This window comes from Leptodactylus fuscus, chromosome 3 (assembly GCF_031893055.1).
Source record: "Leptodactylus fuscus isolate aLepFus1 chromosome 3, aLepFus1.hap2, whole genome shotgun sequence".
In the NCBI taxonomy this organism is placed as follows: Eukaryota; Metazoa; Chordata; class Amphibia; order Anura; family Leptodactylidae; genus Leptodactylus; species Leptodactylus fuscus.
The window spans coordinates 3,296,142-3,317,416 of NC_134267.1; the positions used below are offsets into that span (position 1 = coordinate 3,296,142).

General features: G+C 45.9%; 1 protein-coding gene across 1 annotated transcript in view; it reads left to right on the top strand.

Annotated features, from left to right (window-relative positions):
* The window catches only part of VPS54 (VPS54 subunit of GARP complex), a 37,217-nt gene extending 23,725 nt beyond the window's left edge, over positions 1-13,492 (top strand). Inside the window, exons 13-23 of the mRNA XM_075266975.1 lie at positions 1,688-1,817; positions 2,796-2,977; positions 4,809-4,921; positions 6,782-6,845; positions 6,929-7,034; positions 7,893-7,980; positions 8,322-8,443; positions 8,559-8,639; positions 9,120-9,227; positions 9,881-9,975; positions 12,485-13,492. Of these exons, the coding sequence (XP_075123076.1) occupies positions 1,688-1,817; positions 2,796-2,977; positions 4,809-4,921; positions 6,782-6,845; positions 6,929-7,034; positions 7,893-7,980; positions 8,322-8,443; positions 8,559-8,639; positions 9,120-9,227; positions 9,881-9,975; positions 12,485-12,590 (1,195 nt within the window). The 3' untranslated portion in view covers positions 12,591-13,492. The remainder of the gene's footprint in view (positions 1-1,687; positions 1,818-2,795; positions 2,978-4,808; positions 4,922-6,781; positions 6,846-6,928; positions 7,035-7,892; positions 7,981-8,321; positions 8,444-8,558; positions 8,640-9,119; positions 9,228-9,880; positions 9,976-12,484) is intronic.
* Positions 13,493-21,275: the final 7,783 nt, after the last annotated feature.

A 21,275-nucleotide genomic window follows, 5' to 3' on the forward strand; every position in this document is an offset into this window, starting at 1 on the left:
ACTGCAGCCTTGCAGCGCTGGAGTCCTGGTGTTCAAATCCCGCCAAGGGCAACAAACCATCTGCAAGGAGTTTGTATGTTCTCCCTGTGTTTGCATGGATTTCCATCCCATATTCCAAAAACATACTGATAGGGAACAACGTACATTGTGAGCTCTATATGGGGCTCATAATCTACATTTAAAAAATAAAATAAAAATGGCTGACATGTGAATTTACGCTCAAGTTCATCACAGTCTAAAGCCGGCCATACACATTAGATCTATATAGGCTGAACCCTGCCGGCAATCCATCTAATGTATATGGGGTCATTGCAACTCTTCTCTGACGGCAGATGTCGGGGAGATAAAGATTGGTCAAATTTCATGTGACTGATTTTTCTATTCAGCTTATAAGCACACCCTACACAATACATGGCCGTGCAGGGTGCGGTCAGCGAGAAGGCCGAGGTCCAGCTGATAATGGCTGTATCTAATGTGTATGGCCAGCTTATGGCCTCAGACTGACACTAGATACGGCACATTTATCGTCATTCAATAAGAACCTGTATTTGCTCCTTGTGGATATAGATCTGTCCTGGTCATGTGATGCGGACTCGTATATGGTTCATACTATCAGATCGTGTATGCCAATCACATGACCAGGACAAAGATTTTATTCTCTGCAAGGAAACGTGAAAAATTCCTACTGAATCTTGGAAACCATAAGGATAAAATCCAGAAATATGTTGAAATATAGGATAACTTTAACTAGAAGTCATTATTTATTAATCTGATATTTTGGAGCTTTCATATATTTCTGATTCACACATAGGGGCAGACTGACGACGTGTCCTCTCGATAGGTAATCACTAAGAGATGCGTTGGGGTCTGACACCTGGGATCCCCATTGATCACCGGTTTGCAAGGCCCTCGTGCGAGCCCTGTGACCCCTTCACTTCTTACTTTGTGCAATGTCAGTCTCCTAGTGGCCATAGAATGTAATTACAGCTTCGTCCCATAGATGTGAATGGGATGAGCTTGTGTTTACAGCCGATCAGCAGGGGTCCTGGGTGTCTGATCCATCTTATTGATGACCTATCCTGGGGACAGTGAACAGTCACACATGTATATGTATATACAGTAGGAATTATCAGTAATGCTCTTGGTTTTGGCACTGAGCTCTTCGTGCTGTTTGGCCGTTCTGACCATTTCTGGGTGTTTGTTGCAGTATCCTGAGGACAGGTCACCAGTTATAAAATAAGAAAAAGAAATACCCTTTAACTGGCCATGCACTTAGATAAAACCCCATATAAGAGCCTCTGCTGCACTATTACTGCTGTGTGTGAGCCCGGCCCTAGCAGTCACTTCTTGCTATGCTGTGGATATGTGACGCCATTGTAAACCATCGTCCTACGATAACATTTTCACAGCAGGCGTTGGCTTTTCAGAAGGAGCCTTCCATTGTTCACATGGATCATCTCAGGATTACTAAATCATTAATGGGGTCATTTATTCCTGCGCTGGCTGTCGCGCTCGCCGCTATTTTCAGCACAGTATCGCGCTCATTCATTATTTAAGACGGTTATTTGCATTAATGTCATTCCTGCCTTATATAATCTGCCACTCTTACCCTTTCCTGCCTGTAAAGGCTGAAAAACAGAATTAATTGTCTATTTTTTTTTTATTTTACTGTTTTTGTCTTTTTCAGTATGACTGAGGATATAAAATTAACAGACCTGGAACTTGGTAAAATTGCAAACAATATACAGGAGCTTCTGTACAACGCTTCAGACATCTGTCATGACCGCTGCGTCAAGTTCCTGCTGGCAAGAGCCAAGGTACGTGATACGTCATTGTACTTTATAGGGCGGGTTCACATCTGCGCCCGGGCTCCGGTTTAGCCAATCCGGCCGGTTTCCGTCTTCTGCTCTGCGAAACTGGACAGGAGACGGAAACCCAGCGGTCAGCTTTCCAACCAATTTACTTGAATGAGTCTGCAGAGGTGACCGCTCGTGTGCGTCTTCTGCCTGGACACAAAGTTGGACATGCTTAGTTTTCTTGCTTAGTTTCAGCCTATTTTTCTTCCTTCAAGGAAGAGGTAGGGAACATACGGCTCTCCAGCTGTTGCAAAACTACAACTCCCAGCATGCATACTTGCTCTGCTGTTCTTGGAACTCCCATGGAAGTGAATGGAGCATGCTGGGAGTTGTAGTTTCACTGCAGCTGGAGAGCCCAGGGTTCCCTACCCCTGCTTTAAGGTGACGTAATGCTTGTTATACTGTATATTTAGGCTGCGGCACAGAGTATTACATGTGCTCAGGCTCATATCATGTGCCATGCTGCTGCGGTGACTTGTGGGCAGTGAAATAACCACCATGTAATGAGTGTCGGACTCCGGAGACTTATCACACATATTAGAGCTGGTTTCTGGCAGCTTTCCATGAACATAGTGTTACTGTATAGGACTTAAGCACAGCAGTGTGAGAAAATGATTTTTCTCAGGAACACGTTTTACCTTTTTATGCAAATAGGTCTAAATTTCACCGAATACATTTCATGATTTCTATTCTAGAGTTTTGTTCATACAGAGCTCCACATCCTCTCGTTTTATAAAACCAAAAAAGCCATAAATGTAAATGTAAAGTCTGTCTGCCGGCTGCCGCCACCAGGGGGAGCTCTCTGCTTACATATTATAAACCCAATGCATAGGGCACCCCCTAATGGTGATTTTATGTGGGGTCAGAGGGGCGCAGGCCACAGCATTAGACACCCAGTTATATATCATCCCTATTGTGTTTCTTCCCCCATTTTCTCAGGATGGGTTTCTTGAGAAACTGAACTCGTCAGAGTTTGTCTCCTTGTCCCGATCAGTTGAAGTCTTTGTCCAAGATACGGAGAAGATCTGTGGCAGAAGAAGCATGTCTCTCCGAGGCGCGCTACAGAGCCAGGCCAATAAGTTTGTGAACCGCTTCCATGATGAACGGAAAACCAAACTCAGGTATATTCTATGTCTGTGTCACACTGGGTTACTGACGTGACTCTTACTGGATGGCCATGAGATCGGCGCCATATTTGGCCTTCAATCCGCCTCCCATTGGTTCTCGTGGTGATGACCCTGGGGGGTTTGTGGGCTGGTTCAGCTCCTCGCTGTGTTCTCTTCTGTATTTGCAGATACTGCTGTATATCCTTGGCCAAGGAGGTGTCACATGGTTCTATTACATGACCGCTGCCATGTTGAGAGCGATGACTGTGGTATCAAGTATAGGGGATTTAAAGGGGTTTTCCAGGCAGAGCTTACACACTTGCTCCTTCCATGTACTTGAGACAAACATTACTCGGTCCGACCCTGGTTCACATGATCAGGACTACCCCGAGTTCCCCTGGCATCTTCCCTCCTCTCCCATATTCCTTGTACTATGGGGGCTGACCTTACTATTATAATTTAGTCTGCCATCCCCCATAGTACAGGTAAGCTAGCTATGAGCATGGCAGAGGAGGGGTAGCAACCTGGCGTCCAGTTACTGGTCCCAATCATGTTGCAAACGACTCGAGGAAGCCCCCAAACTGGATAAACACTAGTCCTCAATATGGCAGCGGTCATGTGATCTGTCCATTTGACCACCTCCATGGCTATGTCCATGAATGCAAACATTCAGCGCATTCACAAATACATACAGCGATGTATATAATCCATAGATTCCCAGTGTGGGGGGGACATATACTGCATGGTGTATTTTGTGGTCCCCTGTTTGTGAAAAACCAGCCCACTGCACATTCCTATACAGGTGGAAGCAAAGTTGTGCCAACACGTACAAGGCCAGCAATGGCTGAATTGGATGAATTAAAGCCAATATATACATGCAAATACAAGGCCCAGGTTCTGTATAGAGCAAGCATGTCAAACTCAGGGTACCCCGAGGGCCACATGAGTAACAAGAGGTTGTTGCGAGGGCCGCACACAGCAGCTAATGGCTAGGGCCTAGGGGACTGATCACTAATACCATGCATCACAAAAATCAGGCATTTCTATTGCAGGCTACATAGAGTAGCTTACAATAGAAAGTATAGAATGACAGGCTGGAGCGTCACAAGGCTCCCAGATGCCATAAAAATGCACGCAGGCCCTGAATCTTGCTCCGGGTGCCTGCGATTGCCGGTAAAATGGCACCTCAGTTAAAGCTGGCAGGCACCATTATTGTGTTGGAGTGCTGGGGAAGGGTTGGAGTGCTGGGGGAGGGGGGCTTCTGGATGTCTGGCCCTTCCTTGGGCTTGAGGACTGTTTTTTCCCACCCACTTGCAATTCTTGCACTTGGGGGTTAGTAGGAGCACTACAGACTGAAATGCTCCAATTAACCCCCAAGTGAAAGAATTACAAGGTGGGTGGGAAAAAACAGTCCTCAAGCCCAAGGAAGGGCCAGACAGACATCCAAAAGCAGGGGAGACCTGCTCTCTGCGAAGGGTGAGGGGCGGCCGCTGGAGCAGCGCTGCGTCCAGCAGGGCCGCCCCAATCCACCGCTCACTTTCCAAGTGCTGATCGTGAGTTTTGTACATCTGCGGCCCGCACTAAAGTTTAGAGACACAGTTTGAGACTTTTGTGCGGGCCGCAGATATGCCTGTAAAGGGCCGCATGCGGCCTACGGGCCGCATGTTTGACATGCCTGGTATAGAGCTATATATTGTCATGTAGGATCTGCATACAAATACCACTTGGTTGTTTTATCTCACACTGATATAGATGTAAGACATGACGGTACTTACAGGTAACTTACAGGGGTGCGTGCGGGCTGACACCAGATAACACTGCCTGACATCTGCTTTCTCCTCCTCAGCCTTCTGCTAGATAATGAGCGCTGGAAACAGGCCGACGTCCCCGCTGAATTTCAGGACTTGGTTGACTCCATAACAGATGGCAAAATAATTCTACCTGAGAGGAAATCTGGATGTGAGTTGGTATTTAATAATTCAGCGGGTGCCGTACAATTCGCCCACGGGAAGCGCCGACTACTGCTAATATTTGTGTAAGCGCTGCTGCGGCAGGGCAGACCTGATGGAGATGGCTCTGCGGTGCAGTATGTCATATTTATAGGGCTGGGTATACACCGCCTTGGCATTTATCCGGGCTTTAGTCTTCATTGGAAACATGTAGGTGCTGCTGAGCGATGTAGTAAATGTTCAGCATTATGAGTTTAGTTTGTAGCTAAGTAAAAATCTGTGCAGTCATTTCTTATTAGATTTGTTTTACCAGAGCTCTAGTAACAGGTTGATATATTTGAAGTTGCCTACATTGACCACTAGAGGGAGCTCCTGCCTACAGGGTTGTATATGGTCTGCAGTAAGCGGCTGAGCTCCCTCTAGTGGTGGCTGCAGGCAGTTGTTTTTCTCGTTTAACCCCTTCACCCCCACACTCAGTTCTGTACATACAATGCTTGGGGTTGGAGGTTTGAGCAAAATGCATTACAGTTCACCCCGAGCAGGAAACGTCCAAGTCTAGATTATAAAATATCACTGGTTAAAGCAGGGTGACCTATATCTGCAGCTTTACTATAACCACCGTGCAGGAGAACATGAGCAGCTCTGCAAAAAAAACCACATCATTGTATCGTCACCTCCGTAACAACCCCTACAATACACTTAGTATGTTATTTATTCTACAGGGTAAACCCCATAAACCTTAAAATTCAGTTGCTGGAAATGACGTTTTCTGTTAATGTCACGTCCTAAAAACAAAAAGTATTAAAACCTGATCACTGTTTGCCTCAGTGACTATAGGAAATAATTTGCACAGTATCTTGGAGCTAAAACAAAATTATATTAACCGGTGGCAAATCACCTTAAGGCCCCGTTCACACCTGCACCTGGATTCCTTTCAAGGTTTCCATCCCCCGAATCCGCTTGAAAAATGCAGAGAGAAAAGTCTTGCAAGCAGGGCAGCTGGCAATCGGGCAGACCCCATTATAATCTATGAGGTCCGGATTGGGGTCCCGTTTTTTGGGTCCCGAGGCAGATTCAAAGAACAGAAACCCGAACGTAGGTGTGAACTTCTGCAGTCAAACAAAAAATAAATAAAATGTTGTTAATGAACGCGCCGGCTCCTGTAGAACATTTCTCAGTGCAAAGTAGCAGCTAATGATACTGAATGAAAAAGCTAATAAAGAAAACCGAAAATACTACAAGGGCCAATACTATTAATTGTAACTCCCGCAGGGGTAAAAAATAAGACAAAGTGACTGTAATGAGGCCCCTGAAGTGTAAGACGCTCAGGAAAGAGAATCCGATCCATCAAAAACATCCAAGACAAAATACTAAGTATATACAACATGAGCAATCCCTGCACAGTCTGCCAAACAGGCCGAATATAAGATTGCTTAAGTATAAGGAGTGAAGGATTCTCCTCCCGAGACGGCGCCGTCCCCATACTATAATGGTACTGTGATGTCACGGCGATGGGGTAATTCGTGGCTCGCACTTCCACTCCTTCACTGTCCTTAGTTATGATGTAATGAAATGACAGTCTTCTGCCATACAGGCGCAATGCACCGCGTACCCCAAGCAGAGCCGTCCTTGTACCGTCCTGCACCCCGTCCTCCATAATAGAGGGCTCTGCCAGGGAGGGGAACGGAAAGTATGGAGAGCGCACCCTGTCTGTGTCCTATGTAACCCAGGATTACAGGAGGGGAATTGGAACATTTCAGCCCAGGGGACCCTCACCCCGGCCCCCGTATCCCCTGCTGCACCTTATATTATAGAGAGAATTTTTATATATTTTTTTAGACTCTGTCAAAGTCTTTTCTTTCTTTCTCAGGTGTAGAAGAGCGGAAACCTTCTGACTTCCTTACAGTTGATGGCCAGAAGTATGCTGTAGTGGGGTACGCCGCTTGTCGCCATCTCAGAGACTTGTTTCTTAGGGATATGGGAGATCTATAGACTGATGTATTCTTGTGTCTTGCAGCACGGTCCTGATCTTGATCAGAATAATTCTGGAGTATTGCAGCTGTGTGGACGACATCCCTTCCATCACCACGGACATGCTGACACGTCTCTCCGAGCTGCTCAAGGTAGTCGCTTCATGTTACCTGCACATAACAAGGCGACATTTGTGTGCTCTGCTGTGCTCCACTATTCTTTCTCTTTTCTACTATGTAATCTTAAAGGGATCCTATCATTAAAACTCAATACTCAAAACTCAAACTCAAAACTCAATCCTAATACGTAGGAATAGCCTTAAGAAAGGCTAATCTTCTCCTCCCTTTAGATGTCTTCTCTGCGCCGCCGTTCAGTAGAAATCCCAGTTTTTGTCGTTATGCAAATGAATTCTCTCGCAGCACTGAGGGCGGGCCACAACACTCAAACAGCACTGGAGGCGTCCTCAATACTGCGAGAGAACCCTCCAGCGCCGCCTCCATCTTCTTCAGGAACGTCCTCTCTTTGCGTCTTCTACTGGAGCTGGGTTCAGTCTTCTAGGCCTTGGGCAGGCAACTGCGCATGCCTGCCGGCCACAGGAAAATGGCCTCTTACAATACTGTGTATGCAGCCATTTTCTTGTGCCCGGCGGGCATGCACAATCGGCTTTGCTCGAGGCCTAGAAGTTTGAAGCCAGCGCTGTAAGAAGACACGGTGAAGAGCCCGTTCGTGAAGAAGATGATGGCGGTGCTGGAGAGTTCTCTTGAAGCATTGGGGACGCCCCCAGTGCTGTTTGAGTGCTGGAGACCGCCCCCAGTGCTGCGAGAGAACTAATTTGCATGCCAACGAAAACTGGGATTTCTACCGAACGGCGGCGCAGAGAAGACATCTAAAGGTAGAAGAAGAATAGACTTTTTTAAGGCTATTCCTACGTATTAGGGACAAAAAATTTAGTTTTAATCCCTTTAAAGCTCCTATGTATACCAACCAGGCAATGTTTCCTCTTTGTCTAGTACTTCAACTCCCGCAGTTGTCAGCTGGTTCTAGGGGCCGGGGCTCTTCAAGTTGTCGGACTGAAGACCATAACTACAAAAAACCTTGGTAAGTTGTTGCTAAAGTCCCAAGTACAGCAGAGCACATGGTTCATACAACATACTCCTGCCATATGTATCTATAGGGGGCTTTGGTCAGCCCTATGGATATATGTCTATATCATATCATGTGGTTCCCTTTTCGGTGTAGAATACCAGAGCCCATTACTATAACACATAATATAACACATGACCAGAGCCCATTACTATAACACATAATATAATACATTACCAGAGCCCATTACTATAACACATAATATAATACATTACCAGAGCCCATTACTATAACACATATAATATAATACATGACCGGAGCCCATTACTATAACCCTACTGACCTCTGTTTTGCAGCCTTGTCCTCGCGGTGTCTGCAGCTCATCGTACACTACATTCCTATCATCAGGGCACATTTCGAGGCTCGGATGCAGCCCAAGCAGTACAGCATGCTCCGGCAGTTTGACCACATCACTAAGGTAATCTCCTAAATTGGGATTATTATTATTTTTGGTACATTTTGCGCTGAGGACTGGTCATGGCTTCTTACCAAACCATAACATACAGACAGATCTCTTTCTCTCTTTTTACCAGGACTACAATGACCACATAGCAGAGATTTCGGCCAAACTGGTGTCCATAATGGATTCTTTATTTGAGAAACTTCTGTCAAAGGTATCTGAAGATGATAAGAAGCCTCTGTCTGCGGTCTCCTTCCCGGGTTGTAGTGAATGTCATGTGTGTTGGGGATGACGGGATTTAGAGAGGAATTTGGGGAGGTCTTCCGCCTTGGATTTCTCTCCAAATTCCAGCCCTTTGTGACCCCCTTTGGTTTCCTGCTGGATTAGCCGCGGGATCCACAGGGAGATTGGGCAGGGCGCTGGTAATAGAAGCCTCTGTCACTGGGAGACTCTGGACCGAATTTGGAGCTGGTTTTGAGGTGAGATCTCCACAAAGAGCGACAAAAAGACACAAAGAGCCATAAAAAATCCTGCCTGCTCTCATTTATTAAACTTATAGATGGAGTCTGAATACATGAGGATGAGCTGTATACTGCAAGTGTTTTATTACCTATTCATGTGGATGAAACTTTTAGTTATTTGTTGACCTGCTGATGATGTTTATAAAACTGATGGTCTCACTTGTGTCTTGCAGTACGAGGTAAAAGCCCCCGTCCCCTCAATGTGCTTTAGAAATATCTGCAAGCAAATGGCTAAAATGCACGAAGCTATTTATGACCTTCTCCCCGAGGAGCAAACACAAGTAGGTGCTAAAAGCGGGACCTTACCCAAAATGTGGCAGCGCGACAGCAGATGAGAACTCTGTAGCTTCAGTGTGTTGTATGGGAATAATTAGAAGATGAGGCCATAGAATTGTAGAGATATTGGTATTGAGCCGTCACCACCGCCAGCCCACCCAAGAGTGTCAGAGCCGTGGTCCGTCTACTCCACAGCGTCATGGACCAGGACCAGCTACCCAGGATGAACTCCAAGATCCGAGGCTGCCAATGTTTAGCATCACCTAACACACTTGGGAGGGATCCTGAAATCCCAGAAAAGGGTCAGCAGTGATCCCATAGACATTACCAGACTCCTCCTGTCTCATACCAATCCATTCCTGCAGGGACAGAGCACTGACAGCTCACACGTCTCTCACATGCCTGGTTATGGTGGTGCCACATGAGAATATGTCTGGTCATGGCCGATGTGACAAACCTACTGTAATGGGGAGAGTCTGCTAGGATAATAATTAGTCTCTGCAGTTGTTTCATACATTTACCCTACGCCGTCTATACAACCCTATGTGATCCATTGTTTTTATTCGTGTGCACTTTATTAGTATCACAAGGTGAAGATGTTTCTGCAGGTTCTGCTGCTCCTGCACAATACTGATCCATTACTCTTGTCTTCACGCAGAATCTGTTCCTTCGAATAAATACAAGCTGCAGACGACACCTAAAAAATCAGCTGTGTCTCCTAAATGTCATAAATGATGGAGGGCCTCAGCATGGGTGAGTATCCGCCCTGTACTGTCCAAGGGATATATGTATACATGCTGTGTGTGTGGAGGCATATATAATATTTGTGTGTATATGTCACATACAACTCTGTAAAATGGAAGGACTTTCCCATAAATAGAACCTGAGTTCAGTTTGTAGACAATTAAAAGTTAAATATTTTTGCAAAGTCATTAAAAATTTTGGTGACTTCTTTTATCTTGATCAGTTCTCAATGGATATGACCATGAATGCAGAAACCCAGCCATGATAACCTGACCACAATAAGGACATCTTCTCATACATGTAGTGTCCTCCTGATAACCAGCCATGATGTCCTTATTGTGGTCAGGTTATCTTCTCATACATGTAGTGTCCCCTCCTGATAACCAGCCATGATGTCCTTATTGTGGTCAGGTTATCTTCTCATACATGTAGTGTCCTCCTGATAACCAGCCATGATGTCCTTATTGTGGTCAGGTTATCTTCTCATACATGTAGTGTCCTCCTGATAACCAGCCATGATGTCCTTATTGTGGTCGGGTTATCTTCTCATACATGTAGTGTCCTCCTGATAACCAGCCATGATGTCCTTATTGTGGTCGGGTTATCTTCTCATACATGTAGTGTCCTCCTGATAACCAGACATGATGTCCTTATTGTAGTCAGGTTATCTTCTCATACATGTAGTGTCCTCCTGATAACCAGCCATGATGTCCTTGTTGTGGTCGGGTTATCTTCTCATACATGTAGTGTCCTCTCCTGATAACCAGCCATGATGTCCTTGTTGTGGTCAGGTTATCTTCTCATACATGTAGTGTCCTCCTGATAACCAGCCATGATGTCCTTATTGTGGTCAGGTTATCTTCTCATACATGTAGTGTCCTCCTGATAACCAGCCATGATGTCCTTATTGTGGTCAGGTTATCTTCTCATACATGTAGTGTCCTCCTGTAACCAGCCATGATGTCCTTATTGTGGTCAGGTTATCTTCTCATACATGTAGTGTCCTCCTGATAACCAGTCATGATGTCCTTATTGTGGTCAGGTTATCTTCTCATACATGTAGTGTCCTCCTAATAACCAGCCATGATGTCCTTATTGTGGTCAGGTTATCTTCTCATACATGTAGTGTCCTCTCCTGATAACCAGCCATGATGTCCTTATTGTGGTCGGGTTATCTTCTCATACATGTAGTGTCCTCCTGATAACCAGCCATGATGTCCTTATTGTGGTCAGGTTATCTTCTCATACATGTAGTGTCCTCCTGATAACCAGCCATGATATCCTTATTGTGGTCAGGTTATCTTCTCATACATGTAGTGTCCTCCTGATAACCAGCCATGATGTCCTTATTGTGGTCAGGTTATCTTCTCATACATGTAGTGTCCCCTCCTGATAACCAGCCATGATGTCCTTATTGTGGTCAGGTTATCTTCTCATACATGTAGTGTCCTCCTGATAACCAGCCATGATGTCCTTATTGTGGTCAGGTTATCTTCTCATACATGGTCGGGTTACTCACGTACCAATTACACACAGTTTATACAGCTGCTCCCATGACCTATATAAATAAGTTATGCATGTATATATATATATTAGGCGGTGGCTGTACGAGTCTTGTGGGCAGGAATGTAGATCATGAAGTTCTTTTGTGTCCGCACGTTCTGTTCCATTATAGTCTATGGGGTCCATGTGCTTTCATAAGCTCACCACCTGGCAATGCGATCGGTATTCCGTGCAGGGGCGGGGGAGCACATGTGGACTCCCCGAATGGATTACCGAATAGCAGATGTGACCCGGGCTTATAGATGGGTGTTGTTGTATAATAAGTACAATAGCTGCACTGTCACCAGCTGGGAATGGACATAACAATGTAAAGTTATTATACCGCCGACCACAGCTTTGTATACGCCCCGGGGTAATTGCTAATAAGTAACTTGGTATCCGGCCAAACTAAAGCAACAGTGTCAGCGGCCAAACAACAAATCTAAGTGCCAAATACCTGGAACATTCACAGAACAGACCCATGTACTAAAGAGGTGACGTGTACGGGGGAGCCTGGACATCAGGACGCTGCTAGTGACAGACGCCAGGACAAACCCCATTAGAAGTCAGTGGTGGTCTGCAGACAAACCATACAGATAACACAGATGTGAGACCAGCCCTAGTACTGTGATATCACCAATGATCTATCAGCTATGAGGGGCCTGATCTTCACCTCCAAGGCTGCTGGAAATTTTGGAAATCCATCAACGTGCAGGAGCTTTCAGGGGAATTCATTGACTGGCTATAGATGGCAGGTTGTCATGGTCTGCTGATGGTTGGAGCACAGGCTGCCATAAACAGCCTCAGTATTCTGCTGACGGACATTAGATCAGATTGCTCTTTATTCATTAGATTGTGGTGAATGCTTCAGATTTCGGCATATATCAGATTACTATCCCTGTCCCTTATATAATGTCTTTGCTCGCTATCAATGCTTCAGATTTCGGCCTGACCTTGCGTTTCTTTCCATTTGCAGAATGGTGGCGGCAGATATCGCCTTCTACACTGGAAATGTCCAAGCTCTGAAGGGTCTGAAAGACTTGGACCTAAATATGGGTGAAATTTGGGAACAGAAAAGGTGATGTCTAACCAAAGCAGAAGCAGAAGGACTCCGATCTCCCGAGTAACTTCTATCTGGACGACTGGAAGACCTTAATGTTAAATTCCAAAGTGCGAGTCTGCGGCTGGAAGACGTTGGTTTCTGGTAACTGGATCCAGGCTGGCTGTCAGGGATTTACCGACGTCATGAACTCTAGATTTTTTTTTTTCTTTTTCAGCCTCAGGTTTTTTTTGGACCAAATCCAACCAAGTGCATGTCTGTACCGCAGCTCCCCTTATGTCACCGGCCCGTAGTCCTAGGGACCCGGATCAGGTCTCTGCGAGCGACGGTCAGAGGCTTCTCTGGTGATGTGTAATGGTCCAGCTTCCCTGTCCTAGATCCAGAACACTATGAATGGAAGGAACAGTCACTGTCATTTGTGATTTCTCTATTTCATACAACCTTGGTTGTGTATAGACAAAGCCGGACGGAATAAGCTTTAATGGCGTTCGGCTGTCGAGCGCTCGCCGGAGTCGGGTGAAAGTCCTTTGTTCGCCCGCTTGATTATCTGTCCTCAAACTGGATATCGGGTTTCCTATTTCAAAGCTCCGATGACATGGCCGCTAAGCACAATGGAGTCATTGATCCTTGGTGTACAGGGCTGACTTCTCTGTGCGAGACTCTCCGACATGCTGAAGCAATAGGTGGCTCTCTGGAAGGATGGTGGGGGAGGGGCGCGGAGCCGCAGGTTGTCAGACGGCCGATGTCGTGCACTCCGTAGTAATGGTGCTTTGGTTAGCTGGGGGACGACGCTATAAATCGCTGGTATTTTCAATCAGTATTTTTGTACAATATTTTTTTTTTTTCTTTTTTTTTTTTAAATTAAGGTATTTTTGCTCTTCCCTTTCTTGGCGAGGGTGAAAGTATTTATTTGCAGTATCTGCTATTGATGTGGATATTTTCTGATTGCATTTTTAAGTAAATTTCAATCAATTAAGAGTTACATATGGTTTTTTGCTTTTGTTCTGACAGGCAGGAGCGGATGTACACTCACCGGCCACTTTATTAGGTACACCATGCTAGTAACGGGTTGGACCCCCTTTTGCCTTCAGAACTGCCTCAATTCTTCGTGGCATAGATACAACAAGGTGCTGGAAGCATTCCTCAGAGATTTTGCTCCATATTGACATGATGGCATCACACAGTTGCAGTCGCAGATTTGTCGGCTGCACATCCATGATGCGAATCTCCCGTTCCACCACATCCCAAAGATGCTCCTCTATTGGATTGAGATCTGGTGACTGTGGAGGCCATTGGAGTACAGTGAACTCATTGTCATGTTCAAGAAACCAGTCTGAGATGATTCCAGCTTTATGACATGGCATTGCATTATCCTGCTGAAAGTAGCCATCAGATGTTGGGTACATTGTGCTCATAAAGGGATGGACATGGTCAGCAACAATACTCAGGTAGGCTTTGGCGTTGCAACGATGCTCAATTGGTACCAAGGGGCCCAAAGAGTGCCAAGAAAATATTCCCCACACCATGACACCACCACCACCAGCCTGAACCGTTACCGATACAAGGCAGGATGGATCCATGCTTTCATGTTGTTGACGCCAAATTCTGACCCTACCATCAGTCTTCTGCTGCTGTAGCCCATCTGTAGCCTCAAAGTTGGACGTACTGTGCGGCGTTCAGAGATGCTCTTCTGGCTACCTTGGTTGTAACGGGTGGCTATTTGAGTCACTGTTGCCTTTCTATCAGCTGGAACCAGTCTGGCCATTCTCCTCTGACCTCTGGCATCAACAACGCATTTCCGCCCCCCACAGAACTGCCGCTCACTGGATGTTTTTTCTTTTTCGGACCATTCTCTGTAAACCCTAGAGATGGTTGTGCGTGAAAATCCCAGTAGATCAGCAGTTTCTGAAATACTCAGACCAGCCCTTCTGGCACCAACAACCATGCCACGTTCAAAGGGACTCAAATCACCTTTCTTCCCCCCCATACTGATGCTCGGTCTGAACTGCAGGAGATTGTCTTGACCATGTCTACATGCCTAAATGCACTGAGTTGCCGCCATGTGATTGGCTGATTAGAAATTAAGTGTTAACGAGCAGTTGGACAGGTGTACCTAATAAAGTGGCCGGTGAGTGTATATTCGGAGTATGAGAATATTGCCTGCTAGTCTTATATACAACTAGTGTGCGCCGACCTGCCAGGTAAACGTATTCCTATTATATAGGGTATATAGATACTAAAGGGGAACCTGCCCGGGCACTGAACCAGCCACATGTCCCTATGGATTGGGGTTTAGTGTCTCGTCTACCCCTGATGTAACGCTGTTCTACTGACGCCGTGTCTGTGCTCCCCACACCCACATAGAGCCCTGCACCTTGGCTTCAGTGCACACGTCAGGCGCATGTGCAGAGCCCAGATGTCCTGGGAACACTAACATATCTAGCGAGACTCATTGGGCTCATTGCTAGGTAAGTGTAAAGGATTTTATGTTGTATTATTTATGTAATGCAGACACTAAACGTCCGTTCCATAATGCCCAGTGAGATAGTTTAGTGTCTGGAGCCAACCGGGTAGGTTCCCTTTAAAGAGGACCTTTCACCACTCCAAGCCTGTGCAGCTTTCTGCCCCATGTTATAGATACAGCTGCACAGACTCTGGTGCACTTTGCATTATTTCTCTAGCCCCCCTCGTTTTGGAGCTCTGATCCCTGTTAATTCTGGCGCCCTGTATGTTAATTAAGGGCTTCCCTGTCAGAAGGGCGTTTCTGACAATGAAGAAAGCAGCTACGTCAGTCTAACTTTGTCCAATTAGCAGTGCACAGTGTCCGAGCTGCTTCTGCTGCGTGATCTTGGGAGTTCTCGTGAGATCAGGCCGTCCTCTCTTCACAGGACTGCACAGAAGACCCGGAGAAGCGATCCAGGCAGTGCATGAAGTGGATGAAGGAGAACTTCACTGACATTGCTACAGGTAAGTAAAGAAACCCCTAAGCAATGTGCATAAGTGCCCTGTACACCCTGTGGACCTAGGTCTAGCCCCTATACCACGAGCATTAACCCCTATAGCCCCTAGGCAACTAGCCCCTAGCAATGAGCACTATCCCCCTATAGAAGGGTTAATGCTCATTGTATAGGGGTTAGACCTAGGTGTACAGGGCACTTATGCACATTGCTTAGGGGTTTCTTTACTTACCTGTAGCAATGTCAGTGAAGTTCTCCTTCATCCACTTCAATACTCTGCTGGATCGCTTCTCCGGGTCTTCTGTGCAGTCCTGTGAAGAGAGGACGGCCTGATCTCACGAGAACTCCCAAGATCACGCAGCAGAAGCAGCTCGGACACTGTGCACTGCTAATTGGACAAAGTTAGACTGACGTAGCTGCTTTCTTCATTGTCAGAAACGCCCTTCTGACACTGAACAGCTTAATTACCATACAGGGCGCCAGAATTAACGGGGCTCAGAGCTCCAAAACGAGGGGGGCTGCAGACATAATTCAAGATGCACCAAAGTCTGTGCAGCTGTATCTATAACATGGGGCAGAAAGCTGCACAGGCTTGGAGTGGTGAAAGGTCCTCTTTAAGCAGCACATGTAGAATATGATTTTGGCTTCAATGCAATGGTTCGTCTCCTTCATTTTACAAGGCCATAAGCAAAGGCTGTGTCACTAAGTCACCGCGCTATTGGTATGTCCTGTACAGGCCTGGATGTCCTACAGGGGTCCAACGCTTCGGATCCTCTTCTATGTGCTATAATGGAAGAAGAGTCTCACGTTGTGATCAGATCCGTATAATACACATAGATCCAGGGCAGCAGGTAACACTAGATAGGACCTGCTGTACAGACTGAGGAACTTTACAACTTTTCTTAGCAAGGCCGGGGAGAAAACAACATTTGCTATTAAAGTATTTTAGAAAATAAATTCTGCCCTCCTGGTCCCCAATATTACAGAGTAAATGACGGCTCCTCTCCACATGCTCACATATATGTCATGAACAGTTCCCAAAGTTACTTAGTGCCTGACCCTGGACTAGGCTCCTCTGTAATCCTGCAGGGGACGCTCCGCTGGTATTTACATGGCGTCACTATCTCCTTGTAAGTGAATATTCATCAGACATATTGATATAGCAAAACAGTCCGAAGTGGAGGGATGTAAAAAATATAAAAAAAATTACAGGTTACATCTTTTTTTTTTTCCATTGCTTCCATAATACAGATCAGATGAATGGCTATGCTGAATCTCAAGGTTCTTCATTTTAAAGGGGTATCCCGCCTTGGATATTGATGTCCTGTGCTGTGATCATAAAGGTCCAGTTAACGTGGATTTCACTTCTGAGATCTGCTCATGTCTTAGGCCCTTACAGACGGCCGTGGCCGTGGTCCGTGTGCTGTCCGTGTATTTCATGGATCGTATACTGACCCATTCTTTTCTACTTCCCGATCCCATGTGCAGGCCAACACTCCGGGCTGCGAACTATAGAACCGTCCTATTCCTGCGCTATTTTGCGTCCCTTGCTTCCATGGCTCCTATTCATCTAATGAAAAGAAGCACAGCCTGTGCACGGGCACTATATGGGGGGCTCCCCGTGTCCCCAGTGTACCGCCCATGCCTTTAATTCATGGCTGGCCACTTGCAGCACGGTCCTTAAGGATGAGAGTCGCCTGACGCTTGTTTTGCAGCTGCTGTGATATGGGGAGGTAGACACAGACGCGCATGCGCAGCCCAATCTCTCGCCATACATTTCTCCATGTAAAAATACCTGAGCCCACTTGTGACTTTTTCCCCTCAGTTGCTGCAGCAGTGCGGTAGATTTCAATGACATTAGAAGACTTTGGTTATCGCCTCTCCTTTATGACTGGTTTTACACTGATGTATTTGCTTTACCATTAATGGACACTGATGGACAATGGTCTTCTATCTGGATTCGTCCACACGCTCTGGTCACCGCACACTCCGCTCACCGCCCTCCCTTTATGGCCAATGGGATGGTTTTGTTTTTGGTGAATCTGAGGTATTGAGGTCTTCTCCATGGAGTCCAGAATCACTCACCTCCTCCAGGTTTTTGTTTGCAATAACCCCGGGGTTGTAGATTGGCTCTGCGGCCCCCTTGTCGCTCTGCCGGCTCTCCAGTGTCCATACCTTTACCTTAGAGGCCGGATTTACTGTTATAGCCATGTATTCAGCCAGCCGTCCCAATCCAGGCACCTGCAGGTGAATACGGGAGAGGAGGCAGCGCGACTTTGGGGGGACAAGTAGTGGTCAAAACCAGCCCCTAACCCATGGGCTCATTGCATACAAAACCTTAGAGGAAGTGACTGTAGTTTCCTTGTAAAATCCCTTTAACTTCAAAATTGTTCCATCCTTGTCCACCACGGTCCAGTAGATCTTCTTGCCCCAGGCAGCAGCCGCGTGTTCTCCGCCTCAGGGTTGATTCGTCTCCAGCACTTGAAGCTCCAAACAATGAAGACATTTTAATAAAGGGACAACTTGTCATTTTACATTTGTTTCCTGGTCCTGTCATTATAAAAGTGACAGCCGCGGAGCTCGAGCTCATTGCACTAAACCTTCCCCGCACCTACGTGACGTCACCCCCGGTGATAGATTTGGGGCATCCGCAGACGGCCGGGCCCATGTTTATCCTTCCTCAGTATTAGACAGGATTTGCATTTCTGCCAAATATTCTTCCTCCTTGAGAGCTCATTAGAGATTCCTCCCAGACGTCTCCTCACAGACAGAATTAGAAGTTCAGTGGGTGTTGCTGAGGACAATGGAGCAGATCGCGTATTCATTCCTCATATTAGGAGAATCTTCTCCAGTCAGTGAAGTTACTAATGGGTTAATGTGTTTTATCTTATTATTCTAATGTAATTTATTGCCGGCGTTAAAACATAACGTCTTCAGATTGATTTATTACATAATTAGAAGTGATCTTGAGTCTGGGACACTTAGGAGGTGTTTTATTCACATGTATGTTCTGATGTAACCGCACAAGAATATCCGTGCAAAAAAGTACTTAAAGTGTCACTCCGACTATAAAACAATATAAATAGTCGATGTCATTACAAGGAACTTGGTAATATATCTTAGCAAAGACAAAAAGGTTCTTCACTTTCAGGTTGTCCCTTTTCCTTCAACCAGCATTAGATTCCGTCATCTGTATCCAGCACTGCACATAGAAGTCTATGGAGACGGGAGAGGAGTCGCCGCTGCCAGCTAGTAAGTGATTCAGGGCGCAGAACCACAACGCAGATGTGAACAAATCAGCTTAGAGCTTCGCAGCGGGTCAGTCCCCCGGTCTCCTGCGCCTTTCCATAGACTTAACACTAGAATTGACTCTAGCAAAGACCGAGATTAAGAAACCAGCAGAAACACTTCATTTTTTTTACCGCAGTATTATTCATTGTTTTTCTGCAGTTTTTCTTCCCCTGTAATGTTTAGATCTTGTTCAGACAGTTTTTCATTGTATTCAAGCATTTCCAAGATGATCAACAGAGGAACATGGAGATCTCCTAATAACTCTACAGAATCTTTATACGAGGTATTTACAACAATAGAGGTATCCGGAGAGCGGCTGCTCCTCTGTACCCTGTATTACTACGGTTTTATGTCCGTATATTTGTGGTACGTTACAGGTTAACCCAGAACTAAACATCAGGTCCATGATCAGCCGATCGCTACGTGTCTGATACCGTATACCGCCAGGGATCCACTGTTATCACTGGGGTTTACTGAATGAGACCGCGCCAAAATGTCCAACAATCTGACGATTATTGTATTCAGATATAGCAAGTGCCAGGGATACAGATGAGATGGTAAATGTATAATAAGTGCACCGTGCAGGGATAGGGCATACACCAGCTGTAGAGAGGACTACTGGACATTAGTAACGTGTGTGCGTACCCCGGATTCTCACATTGGTGCTTTAAGTGTCTATGGCCTGGGGTCTGCCAACATCCAGACCCCGTCCTGATTGTCTATTTCGACTGCCAGAATCCATATACAAGGTATAGAGCCTATTCGCGTATATGAGAGCCGCTCTTAAGTCTCAGACGCCACCACTGCAACGTACAGACTGGAAACTGTATCGAGCTCTGTACACTGTAGCAGTGGTGCACAAAACTTCAGCCAGGAGTCCATTGACTTGAATAGGAGCAAGACTGAAACAAAAGATTGAGACAGGATTCGGGTGATAGTCCCCTATCCTATGCATAAGACACCAGTATCAAACACCTTCCGATCCTGGACATCTCCATTATGGTCCCATACACACAGGAAAATCCAGACTCCCTGCATCACTGCAATCTGTCGTGTAAAGCTGCGGTCAGGCCTGGACTCCGAACATAATACATACATCACTATGCTGCAACGGGTTCAGGATGGGACATCTATTGTGCACCCCCCGCTATGAGCTGGCATCATTACATCTTAATAAGGTTTACGTAGTTTTGGCCATTTTCTCCAATTCTATAACACTATTGATGACTCTCACTGTATTACTATCCCTGGTCTGTCCTGGAGCGTCACGTGAATGCGTCCTATAACAACAGCCTTCATATGTGCAATAAATAATCGTATTAGATGCCTGTTGCTCTATTTCTCCGGTAATAAATATCCCGTATCTAGTAGTGTATATAGTGTATATACCCCCTATAGAGAGTGTACTGGTCCCAGCTCTTAGTGATGGATTTCCGGTGTTTCATTCAGCCCCATTACCCCGGGTGTATAATATCCGGCCGCTCGCCATGTCGTCGCCTTTACAATCTTTTATGGCCAGTTCTCTTATCTTATGGTAGAGTTGGAAGGGACCTCAAGGGCCATCGGGTCCAACCCCCTGCGAGTGCAGGCTTTCCTAAATCATCCCAGCTATATGTTTCTCCAGATTCCGCTTGAAGCTTTCCATTGATGGAGCGCCCACCACCTCCCGTGGCAGCCTATTCCACTCTCTCACTCCCCTCACTGTCAGAAAGTTTTTCCTAATGTCTAATCTGTATCTCTTTCCCTTTAGTTTCATCCCATTGCTTCTTGTACTTCCTTGTGCTAATGAGAATAGGGGAGATCCCTCTGCACTGTGACTACCTTTCAGATATTTGTAGACTGCTATTAAATCTCCCCTCAGCCTTCTCTTCTGCAAACTAAACAATCCCAGTTCTTTTAGCCGCTCCTTATAGGACATGGTTTGCAGACCTTCCACCATTTTGGTTGCTCTTCTCTGGACTTGCTCCAATATATCGATGTCTTTCTTGAATTGAGGCGCCCAGAACTGTACACAGTATTCCAGGTGTGGTCTGACCAGGGAAGAGGACAGCGGAATAATGACCTCTCTTCATCTAGATTCAATGCTTGTCTTAATACATCCCAGAATTTTATTCGCCTTTTTTGCAGCAGCACCGCACTGTTGGCTCATGTTGAATTTGTGATCTACTATTATGCCCAAGTCCTTTTCCCCTATGCTATCACTTAGTTCTATTCCTCCCATACTATATAGGTTTTTTACATTTCTGTTACCCAGATGTAGAACTTTGCATTTGTCCCTGTTAAATACCATTTTGTTGGCCTCCGCCCATTGTTCCAGTGTGTCTAAGTCCTTTTGAATACACTCTCTCTCCTCTCTAGTGTTGGCTATTCCTACTATCTTCGTATCATCTGCAAATTCTCGCTGAGTCTCAGCGCGGTCCTGACATAGGTCGGACTAAGAAATGTCTTCCCTATTTAGC